Genomic DNA, 19,641 nt, shown 5'->3' with positions numbered 1-19,641 from the left:
TGAAGCTCAAAAAACAGTATTTGCGCTCAAATTAATGCAAAAAAAAAATGTGCGCGCCTGCATTAACTATTAATGTCCCTGCCAAAGCTGATATGTAACTTCCGTCCCTGAACTGTATACAACTGTAATATTGGGTTAAGTAAGCAGAGTTTCCATAGCCTATTAGCGCATTGTGTGCAGCAAGCTAGGAAGAAAAATAATGGATATGATAGGGGCCTGTGCCCCAGTAGAGCTTTATGTCTAACAACGCCCCTGGTAGAATTCATCATCATAATAGTAACATATATAGGCCTATTTAACTTAGCTTGCTTTGCCAAGCTAAAACAACGACGGAGCCAGATATTCAAGTTTACAGTTTCTTTAATCCGACACAATACAAAAAGAACAACGTATATGTAGTCGTATGTGGAACATATGTTCCATCTAAAATAGGCATATTTCTAAAAGCCAAGTGAAAGGAATACTATACAGTACTAATAGCATTGATTTTCGTAAAGTTCACATGATGTATCTGCTTCTTGATCGGACTTGTACCCCATTCTAACAGTTTTCGAACTCTATTTACAATGCTTTAGATCACACGCTCGCGACAGGTTGTCGCAAAGTATGACGTGTCCAGCTAGTTGCGAGCGTGTACGAGCCTCGGAGCTAGGAGCATAGCGAGCCACTGTTCTGCGCAAAACCGGACGAGCCGGAACTGGAAAGATGGCGGGGTCCTTTTCGCGCTCCCGCTTGCCTCACTGCGCCACTGAGCACTTTCCATAGAAATGAACAAGTCTATGGATTGTACTGTATGTGAGACACGTGCGAGTACGTTAATAAAGCATGTTTGCATAAAGTTATTCTGTAGTTCTGTAGTCCCTGTATGAGAACAGGAACAAAATAAAACAAACTCTTACCTACGCTACCATGATTATTGCAAATAAGAGAGAAAGCAAGAGCTGAGGAAGGAGGAGTAAGACAAGCCAGAACTGAGGAGAAGGAGGAGTAGGACAAGCCAGAGCTGAGGAGAAGGAAATCAAGAATCCACAGAACAATGCTTCACAGTTCCCTTTACACCCAAGAACAACCAATCACACCACAATCTTGACCCTTACTTATCAGCAATTTAGTAAATTACACAATGAGGTGTGAGAGCCATCAAGTAGAGACTCCGTCCAGCCACTCCATACACCCTACATCCTCCGCCTCCAGATCATCCAGAGAACAGTCTGGTGACAGGACGGAAGCAGACAGTGATGCACGGTCCTCAAGGCTGATTATCATGTCAGTCAGTCTGTAGAAACAGAACATTCATGAGCTGCACGGGGTTAAGTGGTTAAGACTGTTGACTGGAGGTCTCTTGGCAGCCAGAATTCACATCTCATCTACACCTGTCATACCTCTGTTTCTCCTGATACATAAAGATTATGCTCCTTCTGTCAGATAATTTTGCAGTGTTTACTCTACTTTGATTAAGCACATATAATCCATACAGCCAGTGATGTACTACATGTAAGACGTGATGAGAGAATCACTGATTCACTCTGCTGAGTTGAACATTGTCTTTTGAATGGTTACTATGGTAAAGCAGCTAATAGTAACTATGAGTGGTAGACATACGTATTAATTCAAACAACCTCCCCATCTCTCCAACCTTCTGTGTCCTATACTGTATCTGAAGGACTGTGAGTGGTCTGTAAAACACCTGAACTAAAATATACTGCTTCATAACTGGCTCTCAGGGTGACCATGTCAAACTAACCAACAGTCCAACAATGTGTTCATGTTTGTGTTGTGATCATGTGAAAACTCCTCTACAGGTACTGACCTCAGTGTCTTCAGTTTACATTGTGGACCTCTCAGGGCAGCAAAGACAACACTCAGGTTTTTGTAAATATACTGCTTACACCCCCCCAGGTGCAGCTCTCTCAGAGGACAGTCTGGTGACTGGAGGGAGGAGGCCAGTGATGAACAGACATCAAGGCTGAGTATCATGCCAGTCAGTCTGTAGAAACAGAACATTCATGAGCTGCAGTGTGGTGAAGTGGTTAAGACTGTTGACTGGAGGTCTCCTGGCAGCCAGGATTCACATCCCATCTACACCTCTGTCATACCTCTGTGTTTCTCCTGATACATAAAGATTATGCTGCTTCTGTCTTTACAGATCATCGAAGTGTTTACTGTACTTTAATAAAGCACATGTAATCCATACAGCCAGTGATGTACTACATGTAAAACATGATTAGAGAATCACTGATTCACTCTGCTGGGTTGAACATTGTCTTTTGAATGGTTACCATGGTAAACCAGCTAATAGTAAAGAGTGGTTGATTTAACCACTCGCATCTCTCCAACCTTCTGTGTCCTATACTGTATATGAAGGACTGTGAGTGGTCTGTTAAACACCTGAACTAAAATATACTGCTTTATAACTGTCTCTCAGGATGACTATGTCAAACTAACCAACAGTCCAACAATGTGTTCATGTTTGTGTTGTCATCATGTGAAGACTCCTCTACAGGTACTGACCTCAGTGTCTCCAGTTTACATCGTGGACCTCTCAGGGCATCAAAGAAAACACTCAGGTAGTTGTGAATATACAGCGTCTTCCCCAGATGTTGCCCCCCCAGGTGCAGCTCTCTCAGAGGACAGTCTGGTGACTGGAGGGAGGAGGCCAGTGATGTACACTCCTCAGAGCTGAGATCCATTTCAGTCAGTCTGTAGAAACAGAACATTCATGAGCTGCAGTGTGGTGAAGTGGTTAAGACTGTTGACTGGAGGTCTCTTGGCAGCCAGGATTCACATCCAATCTACTCCTCTGTCATACCTCTGTGTTTCTCCTGAAACATAACTCCTTCTGTCTTTAAAGATCATTTTGTAGTGTATACTCAACGTAAAAAAAACACATGTAATCCATACAGTCAGTGATGTACGACATGTAAAACGTGATCAGAGAATCACTGATTCACTCTGCTGAGTTGAACATTGTCTTTTGAATGGTTACTATGGTAAACCAAGTAATAGTAAAGAGTGGTAGATTTAACCACTCGCATCTCTCCTACCTTATGTGTCCTATACTGCAGTGTTTTTCAACCTTTTTTGAACCATGGCACTTTTTTTTCCATTCGAAAAATCTTGCCGACCAAACTTTTAAAAAATGAACACTGTAGCCTAATACCGTAAATATAACAGTGGTTATGCGGGAAACACTTCCGTATTCGGTGAAACAGGTCTCATCACTTCCAGATCTGTACGCTCTATGCTGACATGGTGCTGTTTTACACAAGATGCCTCCAGTTTCCAATTTTATATCTCAGTGAATTCTGCACCAAAAAGGTCGAGGAGGGCAGCCTTTAGAAGAAAAAGCGATTCCCCATTGATCTGTCGACTCAGAATTTTGATTTGGGTCGTGATAGTCTTATTTGAGTGAGAACGGCTCACCAGGTAGACCGCATAGTCTAGTAGGCGGTAGCCACGTCTCGTCCGCGTCATGTCACAAAGTAAATAATTTTACATGTTGGTCAATTTTACACCAAAAAGGTCGACGAGGGCAGCTTTCAAGAGATATGGGAATTCTGCATTTAGCCAGGCGGTACGATCTTTGGTGTGATTTGTGTCAAACTTGCAATCTGAGTGAGACTGCGTCCCCCGGTATGGTAGGCTACATTGTTTTGACGTTAGCCTCAGAGTCAGACTCGGGTCGCTCACTGGCAGTGTGTTCACAATGTTGTATTTCACTCTGTATTCTACACCAAAAACATCAGGGAGAACTGCATTTTGTAGATACGAGCCTCAAAGTGAGCCTGTTTCATTCGTCATTTGCGTTAGAAAGCGACAACCGTTAGCCGTTCACTAGGTAAAATTCCTGCCGGCGCCCCTGGCCCTGCCACCTGGACGAATATTACATTACTCTGCCAGTCACAGTTACAGACACTCGACAATGGCATATTATTTGCATCAAATAATAATTAATAAATGTGTATTTAATTTTTTTAAGACCAAGTGAAATTGGATAATTTCTCACGGCACACCTGACCAACTCGGCACAGTGGTTGAAAATCACTGCTATACTGTATCTGAAGGACTGTGAGTGGTCTTTAAAACAACTGAACTAAAATATACTGCTTCATAACTGGCTCTCAGGGTGACCATGTGAAACTAACTAACAGTCCAACAATGTGTTCATGTTTGTGTTGTCATCATGTGAAGTCTCCTCTACAGGTACTGACCTCAGTGTCTCCAGTTTACATTGTGGACCTCTCAGGGCAGCAAATACATGACTCAGGTCACCATGATCATAATCGTGAGACAGCTTAATCCCCTCCAGGTGCAGCTCTCTCAGAGGACAGTCTGGTGACTGGAGGGAGGAGGCCAGTGATGCACAGTCCTGAGCACCGAGCAACATGTCAGTAAGTCTGTAGAAACAAATAATTCATGAGCTGCAGTGTGGTGAAGTGGTTAAGACGGTTCACTGGAGGTTTCTTGTCAGCCAGGATTCACATGCCATCTACACCTAACCACCTTTATGAAGTGACAGATCTTTCTTTTTTTACCTAGCTTTTTCAGTTCGTCCTGGCATCTTTTTCCCATCCATTTTATTCTTTTCGTATCAGCTTAATCTTGCTAACTCCCTCCACAACAATAAATAATCGTTTAGGGTTGTCCCTGGAATTCTCCCAATTCTCCCGATGGCCACTCCGGGCTTGAGCCCAGTGTTCAAACATAAACAAAACTGTGCATCTTTCAAAAAGTAAAAGTAGGCTATAAAAAGCTAAATGAAAATTCAAAGTGCAATAACTGTGTCCAAGATGCAGTGGACTACAAGTATAAAACAGCATACAATACTCCTACTTATTATAATTAAAAACTTATAATTAGGCTACAGTCCACAAATGACCCATGATCACCCAACGTTTTTAGGAAAGCTTAAGGCGACGGTTGTTGTGCTTTGCAGCGAAACCTTTCCATAAACGATATGTGAGAGTAAGTGGATTTTATATCTCCCAACTGGCACTGTAGCCTATTGTGAGTTGTTACGTCGGCGAAAACAGCGACCATCAGTAAACGTTATGGATACGAACAACATTTATATTTTACATGAAGCTGTTCAGAATATGTTCATGTTTGTGTTGTCATCATGTGAAGACTCTTCTACAGGTACTGACCTCAGTGTCTTCAGTTTACATTGTGGACCACTCAGGGCATCAAAGACAACACTCGGGTCACCATCTCCACCACCACCACACAGCTTATCCACCCCCAGCTGCTGCTTTGTCAGAGGACAGTCTGACGATGTCTGGGAGAAGGAGACCACAAATGGAGAGGCCTTCTCTTTGTGTGTCATGTCAGTCAGTCTGTAGAAACAGAACATTCATGAGCTGCAGTGTGGTGAAGGTGTTAAGACTGTTGACTGGAGGTCTCTTGGCAGCCAGGATTCACATCCCATCCACACCTCTGTCATACCTCTGTGTTTCTCCTGATACAAGCTGCTTCTGTCTTTAAAGATCATTTTGTAGTGTTTACTGTACTTTAATAAAGCACATGTAATCCATACAGCCAGTGATGTACTTACTACAGGTAAAACATGAGAGAATCACTGATTCACTCTGCTGGGTTGAACATTTTACTTTGAATAGTTACCATGGTAAACCAGCTAATAGTAAAGAGTGGTAGATTTAACCACTCGCATCTCTCCAACCTTCTGTGTCCTATACTGTATCTGAAGGACTGTGAGTGGTCTGTAAAACACCTGAACTAAAATATACTGCTTTATAACTGTCTCTCAGGATGACTATGTCAAACTAACCAACAGTCCAACAATGTGTTCATGTTTGTGTTGTCATCATGTGAAGACTCCTCTACAGGTACTGACCTCAGTGTCTCCAGTTTACATCGTGGACCTCTCAGGGCATCAAAGAAAACACTCAGGTAGTTGTGAATATACAGCGTCTTCCCCAGATGTTGCCCCCCCAGGTGCAGCTCTCTCAGAGGACAGTCTGGTGACTGGAGGGAGGAGGCCAGTGATGTACACTCCTCAGAGCTGAGATCCATTTCAGTCAGTCTGTAGAAACAGAACATTCATGAGCTGCAGTGTGGTGAAGGTGTTAAGACTGTTGACTGGAGGTCTCTTGGCAGCCAGGATTCACATCACATCTGCACCTCTGTCATACCTCTAGGTTTCTCCTGATACATAAAGATTATGCTGCTTCTGTCTTTACAGATAATTTTGAAGTGTTTACTTTATTTTGATAAATCATATGTAATCCATACAGCCAGTGGTGTACTACAAGTAAAATGTGATTAGAAAAACAATGATTCACTCTGATGATTTGAATATTGCAGTTTAAGTGGTTACTATGGTAAACCAGCTAATAGTAAAGAGTGGTAGATTTAACCACTCGCATCTCTCCAACCTTCTGTGTCCTATACTGTATCTGAAGGACTGTGAGTGGTCTGTAAAACACCTGAACTAAAATATACTGCTTCATAACTGGCTCCCAGTGCGACCATGTCAAACTAACCAACAGTCCAACAATGTGTTGATGCTTGTGTTGTCATCATGTGAAGATTCCTTTACAGGTACTGACCTCAGTGTCTCCACTTTACATTGTGGATCTCTCAGGGCAGGAAAAACCACACTCAGGTTGTCATTATTAATATCTATCAGCTTAATCCCCCCCAGGTGCAGCTCTCTCAGAGGACAGTCTGGTGACCGTAGGTTGGAGGCCAGTGATGTACGGTCATGAAAGCTGAGACTCAGGTCAGTCAGTCTGTAGAAACAGAACATTCCACAATGTAATCATGTTTGTGTTGTCATCATTTGAAGACTCCTCTACAGGTACTGACCTCAGTGTCTCCAGTTTACAGTATGGACCTCTCAGGGCATCAAAGACAATGTTCAGGTCATTGAACCCAGACTGCTTAATCCCCCCCAGGTGCAGCTCTTTCAGAGGACAGTCTGGTGACTTGAGGGAGGAGGCCAGTAATGCACAGTCCTCATGGCTGAGTATCATGTCAGTCAGGCTGTAGAAACACAACATTCATGAGCTGCAGTGTGCTGGAGTGGTTAAGACTGTTGACCCAAGGTCTCTTGGCAGCCAGGATTCACATCAGATCCAGGGTTGCAACAACTCCACAAAATCAACTTTAAAAAATCAATATGTTTGTAATATTAAGGTTATTTACTCATTTGACTAAACTTACTAGATACTAGAAAACAAACCCCAAAACAGAGTTAGCCTTTTAACACATACGTCTCGTTCTACAGCAAGGCTACGATCACATTTAATGGAAAGCGTAACTTTGTCCAACATGGTCAGAGTATAGACTTACATACAGTAGACACAGCGAGCCTGCTCTTTAAAGAGGGCGTTACCATTCATTTCTATGGAAAGTGCTCAGTGGCGCAGTGAGGCAAGCGAGAGCGCAAAATGGACCGCGCCATCTTTCCAGTTCCGGCTCGTCCGGTCATGCGCAGAACAGTGGCTCGCTATGCTCCTAGCTCTGTGGTATTACCACCACTGTTATTGGTGGGGAATATCTACATTGTCTGCTCTGAAATCTCCCTGAATTTAACCACAGATGTGCCAGCTATAATGCAAATCCTTGCATTAAAGAACTGATATTTGAAATTTGTAGTTAAAAAACAAATGCATAAAAAAAAAAATCAAAATGTTAAATGTTAAAGAATTGTTTTAATATTAGCCACTTTTTTGCCTATTTCCAACAATCAACATTATCGACAAATTACAGTATTAAGAGTTTAAATTGATTATACACAGTTACATTTATTTACCAGTGTAAAACTGGTAAATAAAAAAAAGACAATTCAATAGGGGTTTCAGGTCAACATGTGAAGCATTACGTGTGAGTTTGAGATAAATACTTACACAGCTTTTCTGTATTTCCTCACTGCTGGGACCAGTCTGTTTCGCCCCAGCATATCTATGTTGTATTTCCTCTGGTCCATCTCATCCAGCTCGCCTTGTGACATCAGAAGTGCATTAGACAGCGCTGAGCAGTGATGCAATGAGACAGCGTCTTCTTCACGATCTGGTGACATGAGGAACTGGTGAATGTCCTCATGTACTGAACTGTCGTTCATCTCAGTCAAGCAGAGGAAGAGGTTGACGTGCCTCTCTGGTGAGATATTCTCTACGTCTGGCTTCCTGAGGTATTTCCTCATCTCCTCAATAGTCTCTGAGATGTTCTCTGTCTGCGGCAGAAGGCCTTGTAAGAGAGTCTGGTTGGACTCCAGTGAGATGCCAAGAAGGAAGCGGAGGAACAGGTCCAGGTGTCCATTCTTACTCTGTAGAGCTTTGTCCACGATTCTCTTCAGCAATTCATGTAGGGGCAGCTCTGCAGACACGTTCTCCAGGAAGGACTCCAGCGCACTGATGTTCTTGGTGACACAGCAGTAGAACACATAAAGAGCAGCGAGGAACTCCTGAAAGCTCAGGTGCACAAAGCAGTACATCTTCTTCTTATACAGCCCACGTTCTACCTTCAGGATTTCTGTGCACAGTCCACATTTCACTGCAGCTTCATCAACATCAATCTCACATTTTCTCAGGTCTTCCTCATAGAACACTACACTCCCCTTCACCAGCTGTTCAAAAGCTACCTGTCCAAGTTTCAGCATCAAGTCTTTTCTTAATTCTAAGACCTTCTCTTCATCCATGATGGTTTCCCCCTGATACTTCTCTATTGCAAGCTGTGTTTGAGTGATCAGGAAGTGAATGTACATTTCAGTCAGACTTTGGGGGATATGTCCACTGTTGTTTTGTCTCAACATGTCTTTTAGGACTTTGGCAATAATCCAACACATGATAGGAATGTGACACATGATGTAAAGGCTCCTTGTTGTACTGATGTGTTCGATGATTCTGTTGGCCAGGTCCTCATCATCAGAAAATCTCTTCCTGAAATATTCAAGCCTCTGTTCTCCTTGGAAGCCACGAACTTCTGTCTCCTTGTTGATTTTGACGGTTCTGCGGGGGATCTGACTGGCTGCTCCAGGTCGGGAGGTTATCCAGAGGAGAGCAGAGGGAAGCAGACTCTTCTTCATGATGTTGGTCAGCAGAACATCGACTGGACACTCCTTCGTGACATCAGACACTCTCTGATTGTTTCGGAAATCCAGAGGACATCTGCTTTCATCCATCCCATCGAAGATGAACAGCACTTTGTGGTTGTTAAACATCTGTGTGTCTTCTACCTCATTCATCTCTGGATGAAATTCCTTCAGAAGACCATGAAGACTCAAGTCATCTTTGATCAAATTCAGCTCTCGGAATGGAAGTACAAAGATTAAATCTATATCCTGATTTGATTTCCTTTCTGCCCAGTCTAGGATGAACATGTGCACTGAGACTGTTTTTCCAATGCCAGGGATGCCCTTCGTCAGCACAGTCAAGATCTTTGTCTCTTTTTCATCTAGGGGGCTGAAGATTTCATTATAGTGGATTGACCTTTCTGCTGATGTTTTGCCTGTGGATGGATACTCATTCTGCATGATCTCATGTTCTTTATTGACCCCTTCACTCTCCCCTGTTGTCATGTAGAGTGGAATGAAGAAGCTGTTGAGAATGTTCTCATCTTCTGTGGTTCCTTCAAAGAGGTGTTCGAACTTCGTCTTCAAACTCTCTTGAAGGTCCTTTTTAAGTCTGAGTATGTCTGCAAGTAGAAGTTCCACATAAGCAGACTTTAACAGACTCCATTCATTACCAAAACAATACTTTATATACATAATACACTATGGATGTGTTTATATAAAACGTTGGCTAAGGATACAGTCATGTGCTTCCTGTAATACGTGCAGGATGTGGTCAGGGTTTCTCCACACTGGACACAATCTACTCACTGTAGAATGAGACAGAGGGAGAGAGGTAGAGAAGAATGAAGGAGAGGTGGAAGAGAGGGGAGAAGGAGGGAGGTGGAGGAGAGGGGGAGAAGGGGAAGAGAGTGAGAGCAGGGAAAGAGATGGGAAAGGGGGAGAGGGATGGAGATAACGAGAGGAGGAGAATGGGGAAAGAGTACAAAATACAGTAAATAAGGATGAGATGTCAAAAGGGACAAGGGGAATAAGATACAGATACTGTCAACACTTTAACTGCACTTATAGGATTAGTCAATAACTACCAAATCATATATAGAATTACGTTGTGTACATTATTGTGTTATGATAATGTTATCCCAGATGTATGTAACACTGGTAAGAATTAGACATAGCTGTGAGCATATCCTCTTCTCAACTGTTAATATAAGGCTGGTCATCTTACCCTGGTGGTGTTGCACTGCCTAGTGGGTCCTGGGATGTGCCCTCTACAAACATAATGAAAGACAAGACGATTAAACCCTGGTGCACCGCAGTGTCACAACGACGTTTCCTAATACAAAAATACATAAAATACACATTCTCTTTTATAGCATTACAAAGTAAAGGTCTCTGAAAATGATTCTATGGTCTAAATCTTGTCAGTAGTATGTGGATAGGATGAAGTACAGTTTATTAGAGTCAGTGTGACCTGTTTTAGGCTGAAATCTAAGCACTGTCATGTAATGTGAACTACTACAATGCATTCGATGAACCAAAACCCATCCCCATGCATTGTTGCCCCCGACGACACGGGGGTGTACAGAAGACAACAAGTGAGTAAATGGGAGAGGGGTTTGCTGTCAAGTCAGACAGCGCCACCTGGATGACATGGGCTGCCTATACACACAACCAGGACAGCTGGAGGGCTAGTTAATGACTCTCCCATCTCGACTAGTGTTGGTTGACAAAATTATTATGACTGATAAGATAGACGTGGAAATTAAAATTTCTGCCGCCATGGTATCAGAAATTGTTGAGTGCATGTCGGAGAATAGCACGGACACGCGCTTCACACCGCAGTTGAGATTGCGTGTTTGCGTCCTTGAGAACTGTAAGTCGTATAACTTATGTTGTCAGTTCCTTTATGCCTGTTATTGTATTAGTCTATAGTTCTTGCAAATTTAAATTAAGTTAACTGGTGATTTTTGTTGTTTGTATTCTTCACCTGCTAGTTAAATTGCACATGTCTGTTGATTCGATAGCGATTGCTGTCTTTGCTCACGTTTGTATTTTAGGTGCATTATTATGCTGCTCTCCCCTGCTCTCCTCTCTCTGTCCCCCTCCCCCCACATACATCCCTTGTGGTGTGGGGGGTTTGAGCTGTCAGCACCTGCCTGGTCGTCGGTCAGCCAACGCTGGACCTGGTCGCGAGTCTCCCGGTCCTGTCCTACATCTATAAAGTTGAACAATGGATTTTGGTGTTTCAAAACCCATTGACACTGTATGACTATGTTTAGCCTGTGTTCTGCTCCTCTCTCTCACCAACCGTCTCTGGAGGAGGGGATCCCTCTCTGAATTGCTCCTCCCAAGGTTTCTTCCATTTTTTCTCCTGTTGGGAGTTTTTCTGGGAGTTTTTCCTTGTCTTCCTTGAGGGTTTAGGTTGGTTGAGGGGCAGTTTTATGGGCGTATGTGAAGCCCTCTGTGACATGCTTGCATGTAAAAAGGGCTATACAAATACATTTGATTTGATTTATGCTGAAGTAGTTTTAATTAATAAATAGTGGGTTTATTGTTATTTTTCGCAGTTTCGGACAGACCTGCCCCCACTTCTAAAAAAAATCTTAAAGGAAACACTGGACATACAGTATATGAACAGTGTTGTACCTGCTGTATGATATAGACTATAAAGACATACACTAACAGTACATCATATGGTTTAGTCCTGAGCCTAATGTTAATGTAGGGCTGTAATGAACAGGGAGACTAAAGAGGGTTTGTACTATTGAGCATGAGGGGCTGAGCTGTTACTCTTTATCAAGCCGGCTTGATAAAGGCAGGCTCAAAAAATAAAATAAAAAGCAAGTTCAAAATACAGGGTCACCCTTGTCTTCACCACTCCTGTTTGTCTCTCTCCCTCTGTCTTCATTGAGGTGTCTGAAGAAGGGAAAATAATCATGTCATTATTGTTTTTGATTTGAACAGAAATGACAGGTTTGCTGCTTTGAGGAACTGCCTCACCTACTGTAAGCATACAAAGTATTTTCCACTGTGAAAATTATTGTATTATTTACACTTCATTATTGTAATGTCTTATGATTCCACATTAAAATATATGTTTACTGTCTTACGTTGGTGGAGAGGTGCTTTGCTGTGGAATCGGGGCTGCTTCCTCTAAAACAAACAGAAAGGTTGGTGTGTAACTTGTCTGAATGTGCGGAGACGCCACCATGTATCAGCAGCAGGAGTTCAGAACAGAAGGAGGCTCCTTACTGATGCTCAATGGCTTACTCAAATAATATTTAAAGCATAGCTTATTGTAACCTAGGAATTTATTTTGTTTTTTGACTTCGTAATTGATACATATCAGTCTCAATTGTATCTTACACTATATATTGTATACGTATCAGTATATATTGTATACTTATCAGTATATATTGTAGCTGATCAGTATCAATTCTATATCAGTATCTTTGTGTAAGGTTCTGTACTGACTGAGAACCTTTTTCTTCTTCTAAAGCATCAGCCAGATGATGAAGTTTTTACCTTTTTTCTGATGGTCCACAATTACCTTGTTATTATTTTGGGTTATATTGTAGGTTGTAAGGTTATGGTTAATGGTTATGTTGTCTCCAGTAGTTGTGCTTTCCTGTCCTGTGTGGACTTGAGTTGGTGTTAGCGTGCTGGACTACAACTGATATAATGTAACCTTGTTTAGTTAAGAGAAGGGTGTCAGTCGCCTTACAGTGTCTGCATTCTTAAGTGATAGATACACATGCAGAATAACACTGCAGACACAGACAGGAGGGCAACATCTCCTCTACACTGCATCTCTGACAGTGAATACAACATATTTCTAGATATAATAAATAAAGATTGCAGCATGCAATCTGGAATTTGCATCATGCAATTTGGAAAAAAATAATACTAATAATACCCATAAAACACTTACTCATCAGCCGCTCAGCAAGATGATTCTGATCCATCTTCTTCGGGATCTCCACAGTGATCTTCCGAGCTCCTTCAAGTGTGTATGCCTCCACCATCCTATCCACGGTGTCTCTTCTCGCAGCTTTCTCCAACCTGCTCTTTGGGATGGGTTTAAACCCAACTGGAACTTCATTCTGCAGGTACCACTGAAACGTCTTCAGATCGTCTTCCCCGAGCTCCTTCAGAATGTTCAACAGCTGACTTTTGCTACTTGTGGCCATTGTGGATCACTGGATTGTGTGTTGCTTAGTAAAATCAAGTTCAAACATTTCTTAAAAACTACTCTTTAAGTGTCAAAAGATGTTTCTTATTAATTAATATGTTGTAGCACAGAGTCAAACCTTCAACACGGTCATTTCTGATCACCTCAGTAAGACACAGTCTGCCGACCACATGAGCACAAGAACCCCCGATTTTGCATTATATGACGCATCATAGAATGCCACTATCTTTCTGGATGAGCCTCAAAAGGTTGATACCAGACCTGGCGTCTCCTTCTCCAACGGGGAGGGAGAAGGGCCAGACAAATGGCCCACCTTCCTCAACCTCCCTACTCCAGAAAACTCTGGATTAAACAAAGGATTCATCCAAAACAGACATCTCTCAAAGATGTAGGGGGTTAAATATTGGCCAAACAACCAAAACAAATTCCCCTATGGTTTAAAGGAAGGTGGGAAACTGAATAGTGTATTAGCATGAACCAAATAATGCCAATCCAAATAGAATTACAGTTATTCGACTCTATGGGTTAAATCAGAGCAAGAATGGTCAAAATAAGGTTAAATTAAATACACATTTAATAACATTGCAAATGAATGAAATCAATTACAAAGCAAACATGTTACAAAATGAAGGTTAACTCTTGCCTACGCTACCATGATCATTGTAAATCAGAGAGACAGCAAGAGGTGAGCAAGAAGAATGAGTACAAGGACAAGCCAGAGCTGAGGAGAAGGTCTCAGGAGATGAAGAATCCACAGAGCAATGCATTACTATTCCCTTTATACACAAGGACAACCAATCAGACCACATCTTGAATGGGGTGTGAGGGCCATCAAGTTGAGACCGTCCAGAAACTCCAGACTTTAGCATATGAGAGGTGGGGGCAGCTTTGACACCCAGCCTTACAAAGACGATACTGTTTGTGGACACTAGAAGCATTATTGGAATTTATGTGTGACAATTTATGCTTTCCGTTTCATGCTGTGTTGATGTAATTTGATGTTTTAATGTAACTTCCTTTCCTGTTGATAATTCAGTCAACCTTGATATCAAAATGATTTTTATCTACGAACCAAACCATTTATAAATATTGTGTAGATATATTATGAAGTATATCCAAGGTATGAACATTTGAAGTACACCATCCAAAAGTTACATCCCCTTCACACCTATCTGTGAACCAGTTTGAACAACACCCAAGCTTGAGTAACTGACCAATGAACTGTTTTACCTGCCTCAAGACACTTCCCCTTTATTCTGATTATAAATACCAACAACAAATAATCACTCACTGAGTCCATTGATACAGCAAGTCCAGACAACACATAGGCCTTCAAAAAGGATCTCGCCAAACTCCTGAGATTCAACATTATAGTGATTGCAACACTTTCTGGACGATTCTGCAGAAGTAACCAAACCCAATTCTTTCTCCTCCCCCTTCCCGCTCTTTCCATCTGACCCATTGTATGTTTTGATTCATGTGTTACATATCTCTTACACATAGAATACATTTAACCCCTATGAAAGATTGCATACAACACTGGAGTGAGAGAGAAAGGCAGTTGTGTGTGTGTGATGTGTGTATTAGGGAGAGAGAGAAAGGCAGGTGTGTGTATTATGCAGAGAGATAAAGAGACAGGGAGACAGAGGGAGAGAGAGTGCTGAAGAGTGCTACAGTGCTGAAACTGGGATTATAGCTTTAATATCCATGCTTTTGAGGCATTTTACCATATCTCATCACACTGAATGTAGTTTTTTATTCTAAACATATTTGTTTCCCAGTGGGCTTGTGTTTTAATGTCTAGCTATAAGTTTTTTTCCAAAAACAACAGCTTGTTCTGTGGAAACCATCACTTGTATGAGAAAATGTAAAATGCAATTGTTTGTACACATTTGGACTAACCCATGTACACTGTCTATAGTAGAGATCAGCTGTAAGTGGCACTAATTTGGTTTTCTTCATAGATTATAAGGTGAACAACACAACTGAATCTCTTCTTTCTAACCCAAACCAGACACTCACTCCTCAACTGTACACATCATTCCTGCTCATGTCTGATGTCTATCAGTCTGTCAGCTTCTGTTCTGTAGAAATCATAGGCGATACAGTCAGTATTAGTCGGGTGAGACATAAGAGAGCTGGAGGGAGATACAGGTGGAGGTAGTCAGGAAGTGTGAGTCTGCAAACCTAACGGATCCACACAGGATTGTAACAAGTCAAACTGAATGGATTGTGGGCTCTTCTATTGGTCCTCATATGAGACTCTGAGCTAAACACCTACAGGTGGGTGATCTCTGCTGTTTCGTTTTCAGGACAGCTGACATTCTGGATCAGTAGGCTTTTGAACAATGAGTTTTAAGGATTGTGTGTGCGGTCTCATAAAAATGGCAAGTGAAAGCAGATACGCAGACTCGGCGACTAGCCTACATCTGATGCACCTTAATTTTTGCGGGATTTTTACACACAGTAAACACACACCTTAAAACTATGAACTGAACTATGAACTAGTTCAGAATTTAAATGGTGAACTATGAACGTGAACTATTCATGTTTACTTGTATGAACTGAAGTTTGAACTAGTGTGCAAGCTTTGCAACTAGATTGCAAGCTTTCAAATAGTGTGTAGACAGTGTGAACTTCCAAAACACTGACACACTATTTGAAAGCTTGCAATCTGCACTGACAAAATTGCAATGTTTATGAAGTAAATAATGTTTAACGAGAAAATTAGGAACATAAGACTGAATCTGACCTGAAAGAAGGAAGTCGGTTAACAAATTGACCTATTTCGCTACGACTTTCAAACCAGTAGGGGTTAGAACCGAAATTGGGGAGAACTCCCACTCTCGGGAAACTTCTGGGTTCTGCAGTTCCAATGTAGTTCCATATGAGGGCGCTAACGGTCGAGTGCATAATGAATGGAGGTCTATCCCAGAAAGCACACACACGTTTTGCCGACGTCGGCCCAACATATACAACAATAGAGGTGAAGAATGGGACCATAACTTGAGACAGCTATCATCTCAGCAGAAAACTTCCTTCCATATGCCTGTGTCTCGTTCATTAATCTCTTACTTCTCAGCGTGAGAAATAGTTGAAATGGGTGCGTCTCAAGGAAAAAAGCGTGAAACTTGAGAGCCCTGCATTTGATAAAGTTTAAACAAATAAAATGTTATGTAATTCAAATAAAGTCAATGTTTTAATTGTTGCAGTTTAATCTAGCAGTTGACAAACACTACATGCTGATTTTTAAATACTTGCTGGCATGACTGTCAACAAGACTGTTCAGTACATCCAACTGGTGAAAGTCCAGCGCTGATACGAAGGCATGTAAATGACACAGATCCACATTTTGAAACCCATTTATTGAGTCGAGCTAAAACACAGGTGACTAGTAAAGACAGCTGGCAGTGAAACTCTGACAAACACTGTGACACAGAACATCCTGGTCTCTGACAAACCCCACACTGTGACACAGACAAACCCCACACTGTGACACAGAACAGTCTGCTCTTCACAAACCACGGTGAGAAGGAGGCACTCTGCACATTGCTGCCAACATGACAATAAAAACACAACAGTTTATACCCACACAAGTTCATCATGATGTACAAGACACACAGATTTCACAAGCAACACACAGACTTCACAAGGAACAGCACACACACATACTCCTCGCTGACAGCACTCACACACTCCTTACAGCATGAAGACTGACCCCTGCAACACACAAGGCACATGTCACAGTGAGCAACACAGGAAACACAAGACACACGGGAGGGGGAGGTCTGGATGTAGTGATGGAGGAGAGAGACGGATGATGGAAGAGAGAGAAGGGAGGGGTGATTGAGGAGAGAGGGGTGATGGAGGAGAGAGAGAGGTGATGGAGGAGAGAGAAGGGAGGGGTGATTGAGGAGAGAGAGGGGTGATGGAGGAGAGAGAGAGGTGATGGAGGAGAGAGAGCGGTGATGGAGAAGAGAGGGATGATGGAGGAGAGAGAGGTGATGGAGGAGAGAGAGGGGTGATGGACGAGAGAGGGGTGATGGAGGAGAGAGAGGTGATGGAGGAGAGAGAGGGGTGATGGACGAGAGGGGTGATGGAGGAGAGAGAGGTGATGGAGGAGCGAGGTTTGATGGAGGAGAGGTTTGATGGAGGAGAGAGAGGTGATGGAGAGATTTGATGGAGGAGAGAGAGGGGTGATGTAGGAGAGAGAGGTGATGGAGGAGAGAGAGGGGTGATGGAGGAGAGAGAGAGGTGATGGAGGAGAGAGAGGGGTGATGGAGGAGATAGAGAGGTGATGGAGGAGAGAGAGGTGATGGAGGAGAGAGAGGGGTGATGGAGGAGATAGAGGGGTGATGGAGGAGAGAGAGGGGTGATGGAGGAGATAGAGGGGTGATGGAGGAGAGAGGGATGATGGAGGAGATAGAGGGGTGATGGAGAGAGAGGGGTGATGGACGAGATAGAGGGGTGATGGAGAGAGAGAGAGGGGTGATGGAGGAGAGAGAGGGGTGATGGAGAGAGAGAGGTGATGGAGGAGAGAGAGGGATTATGGAGGAGATAGAGGGGTGATGGAGGAGAGAGAGGGATTATGGAGGAGATAGAGGTGTGATGGAGAAAGAGAGAGGTGATGGAGGAGAGAGAGGGGTGATGGAGGAGATAGAGGGGTGATGGAGGAGAGAGGGGTGATGGAGGAGATAGAGGGGTGATGGAGAGAGAGGGGTGATGGAGGAGATAGAGGGGTGATGGAGAGAGAGGGGTGATGGAGGAGATAGAGGGGTGATGGAGGAGAGAGGGGTGATGGAGGAGATAGAGGGGTGATGGAGGAGAGAGGGGTGATGGAGGAGATAGAGGGGTGATGGAGAGAGAGGGGTGATGGAGGAGATAGAGGGTTTATGGAGAGAGAGGGGTGATGGAGGAGAGAGGGGAGGGGTGATGGAGGAGAGAGAGAGGGGTGATGGAGGAGAGGTGGGCTACAGACTTAGTCTGTTCTACGGACTCTGCCATTTAAAATATTAATTAATTAAGACAACTTCAACTTCAAGTGCCCTTTAAAGTTCCTTTCTTGAGGTCAGTCTAGAACACTGCCTGTCTCTGTTAATGCTACAACAGCACAGACACACAAGAACATCCATTTCTTTCTTTGGTGTAATCTCCGCCGATAAATTTCACTTTCAGGACTGTTCAGAACAGCATAAACCTGGTTTGTCATAAACTGCATGGACAAGCAGTTATCAGGGCTTATTTTAATGTCTGTTTACATTTTTATACTATATTTTAAACACACAATATCTGCATGCACACACACACACACACACACAGGGGCAGAAGAAGCAGTCCAGTACAGGAGGGAGACATTAACTAACCACAGGGTGAATCACAGTGAAGAAGACACCAGCATTGTGTACAGACTGACCTTACCAACCATGAGACACATCTCATCTACCCCTCAGGCCAGCTTGTTACCTGGGAAACGCACAAGGACCTGCTATCCAGACCAATCACCTCCCACAGAGGTCACGACCTCTCGGAATCTCAGGAACACTTTGAGATCTTACTCCCAAACAGGAAGTTACCCAAACCGGAAGTTGCCCAAACCGGAAGTTCCACCCACCCAAACTGGGTGGGTGGATTCCAACACAACATTAAAGCACATGTATGATTTTAGTTAAATGCTGCTCAGGTTAAAGAAATAAATAAACAACATTTTAACTACAACTACACTTACTACTAATCCTCCATCTGCTCTAGAAAGCTGTGGTTGTGAACGTTAACCTCGGAGACCCATCTCAATATTTACATTTAGTCATTTAGCAGACGCTCTTATCCAGAGCGACTTACAGTAAGTACAGGGACATTCCCCCGAGGCAAGTAGGGATGAAGTGCCTTGCCCAAGGACACAATGTCATTTTGCACATCAGGGAATTGAACCAGCCATCTGACCTTAAACACTGTCTATGTGATGTTGACTATTTCTGTATTTATTTTGAAATGTGATTTCTCCGTGGGTTGATTGAAGCATGTGTGTGTGTCCCAACCCACAATGCAGATCCACACACAGACAAATATTTCACAGATATTTTTTTTTGAACTGAACAGACCAGACTGTGTGATATGATGACAACATCAGGAATGATATCAGCTGTATTTATAGATCTGCAGAGTCAACATTCTAACATGCTGCTGAACCTAGCCAGGGTAAGGGTCAGATGGACATGTTTTCCTGGTCTTTTGTCCTGGTCCTGGTCCTAACCCTACTGCTAACCCTGACTCCTTTCCTGGTCTTGGCTTTGACTGCCCCCACTTTTGACCCTGCCCCCTAACCCCACCCGCCCCCCTAACCCCGCCCCATCCCTGACTGCCCCCAGCCCTGAACCTTCCCCCAGCCCTGACCCACACCACCCACGCCCCCCTG

At 43.0% G+C, this 19,641-nt stretch overlaps 1 protein-coding gene and 1 long non-coding RNA gene across 6 annotated transcripts; both read right to left on the bottom strand.

The window, feature by feature from the left end:
• Positions 1-786: 786 nt before the first annotated feature.
• LOC134024083 (protein NLRC3-like) lies at positions 787-9,745 on the bottom strand. 5 transcript variants are annotated; one of them, XM_062466501.1, is made up of 8 exons: positions 7,872-9,745; positions 6,829-7,005; positions 6,570-6,752; positions 5,855-6,043; positions 4,212-4,397; positions 2,512-2,700; positions 1,811-1,987; positions 787-1,276 (listed from the first exon to the last, which is right to left on the bottom strand). In XM_062466501.1, exons 1-8 carry the CDS (start codon positions 9,728-9,730, stop codon positions 1,141-1,143), a joined length of 3,096 nt encoding a protein of 1,031 aa, XP_062322485.1. In that variant the 5' UTR covers positions 9,731-9,745; the 3' UTR covers positions 787-1,140. The 5 variants fall into 5 exon arrangements, with proteins under 5 accessions (XP_062322485.1, XP_062322486.1, XP_062322487.1 ...); XM_062466502.1 differs by lacking the exon at positions 1,811-1,987; XM_062466503.1 differs by lacking the exon at positions 6,570-6,752.
• A 517-nt stretch (positions 9,746-10,262) lies between these two features.
• LOC134024086 (uncharacterized) lies at positions 10,263-12,662 on the bottom strand. Its single transcript, XR_009930846.1, has 4 exons — positions 12,563-12,662; positions 12,148-12,190; positions 11,901-11,953; positions 10,263-10,305 (listed from the first exon to the last, which is right to left on the bottom strand). It is a non-coding gene; the product is annotated as an uncharacterized LOC134024086 (long non-coding RNA).
• Between the last annotated feature and the right edge of the window lie 6,979 nt (positions 12,663-19,641).

Source organism: Osmerus eperlanus, chromosome 7, assembly GCF_963692335.1.
Source record: "Osmerus eperlanus chromosome 7, fOsmEpe2.1, whole genome shotgun sequence".
NCBI lineage: Eukaryota > Metazoa > Chordata > Actinopteri > Osmeriformes > Osmeridae > Osmerus > Osmerus eperlanus.
The sequence above is the reverse complement of the archived record's forward strand: the minus strand, read 5'-3'. Positions and strand labels throughout refer to the sequence as shown.

Excerpts from the sequence above, each read along its gene's own strand:
- LOC134024083 (XM_062466501.1), bottom strand. The coding sequence starts at position 9,730 with ATGTATATAAAGTATTGTTTTGGTAATGAATGGAGTCTGTTAAAGTCT. Across the intron at positions 6,044-6,569 it reads TGTAAAGTGGAGACACTGAG|ACTGACTGAAATGGATCTCA; the intron begins GTCAGTACCTGT and ends CTGTTTCTACAG. Across the intron at positions 1,277-1,810 it reads TGTAAACTGAAGACACTGAG|ACTGACTGACATGATAATCA; the intron begins GTCAGTACCTGT and ends CTGTTTCTACAG.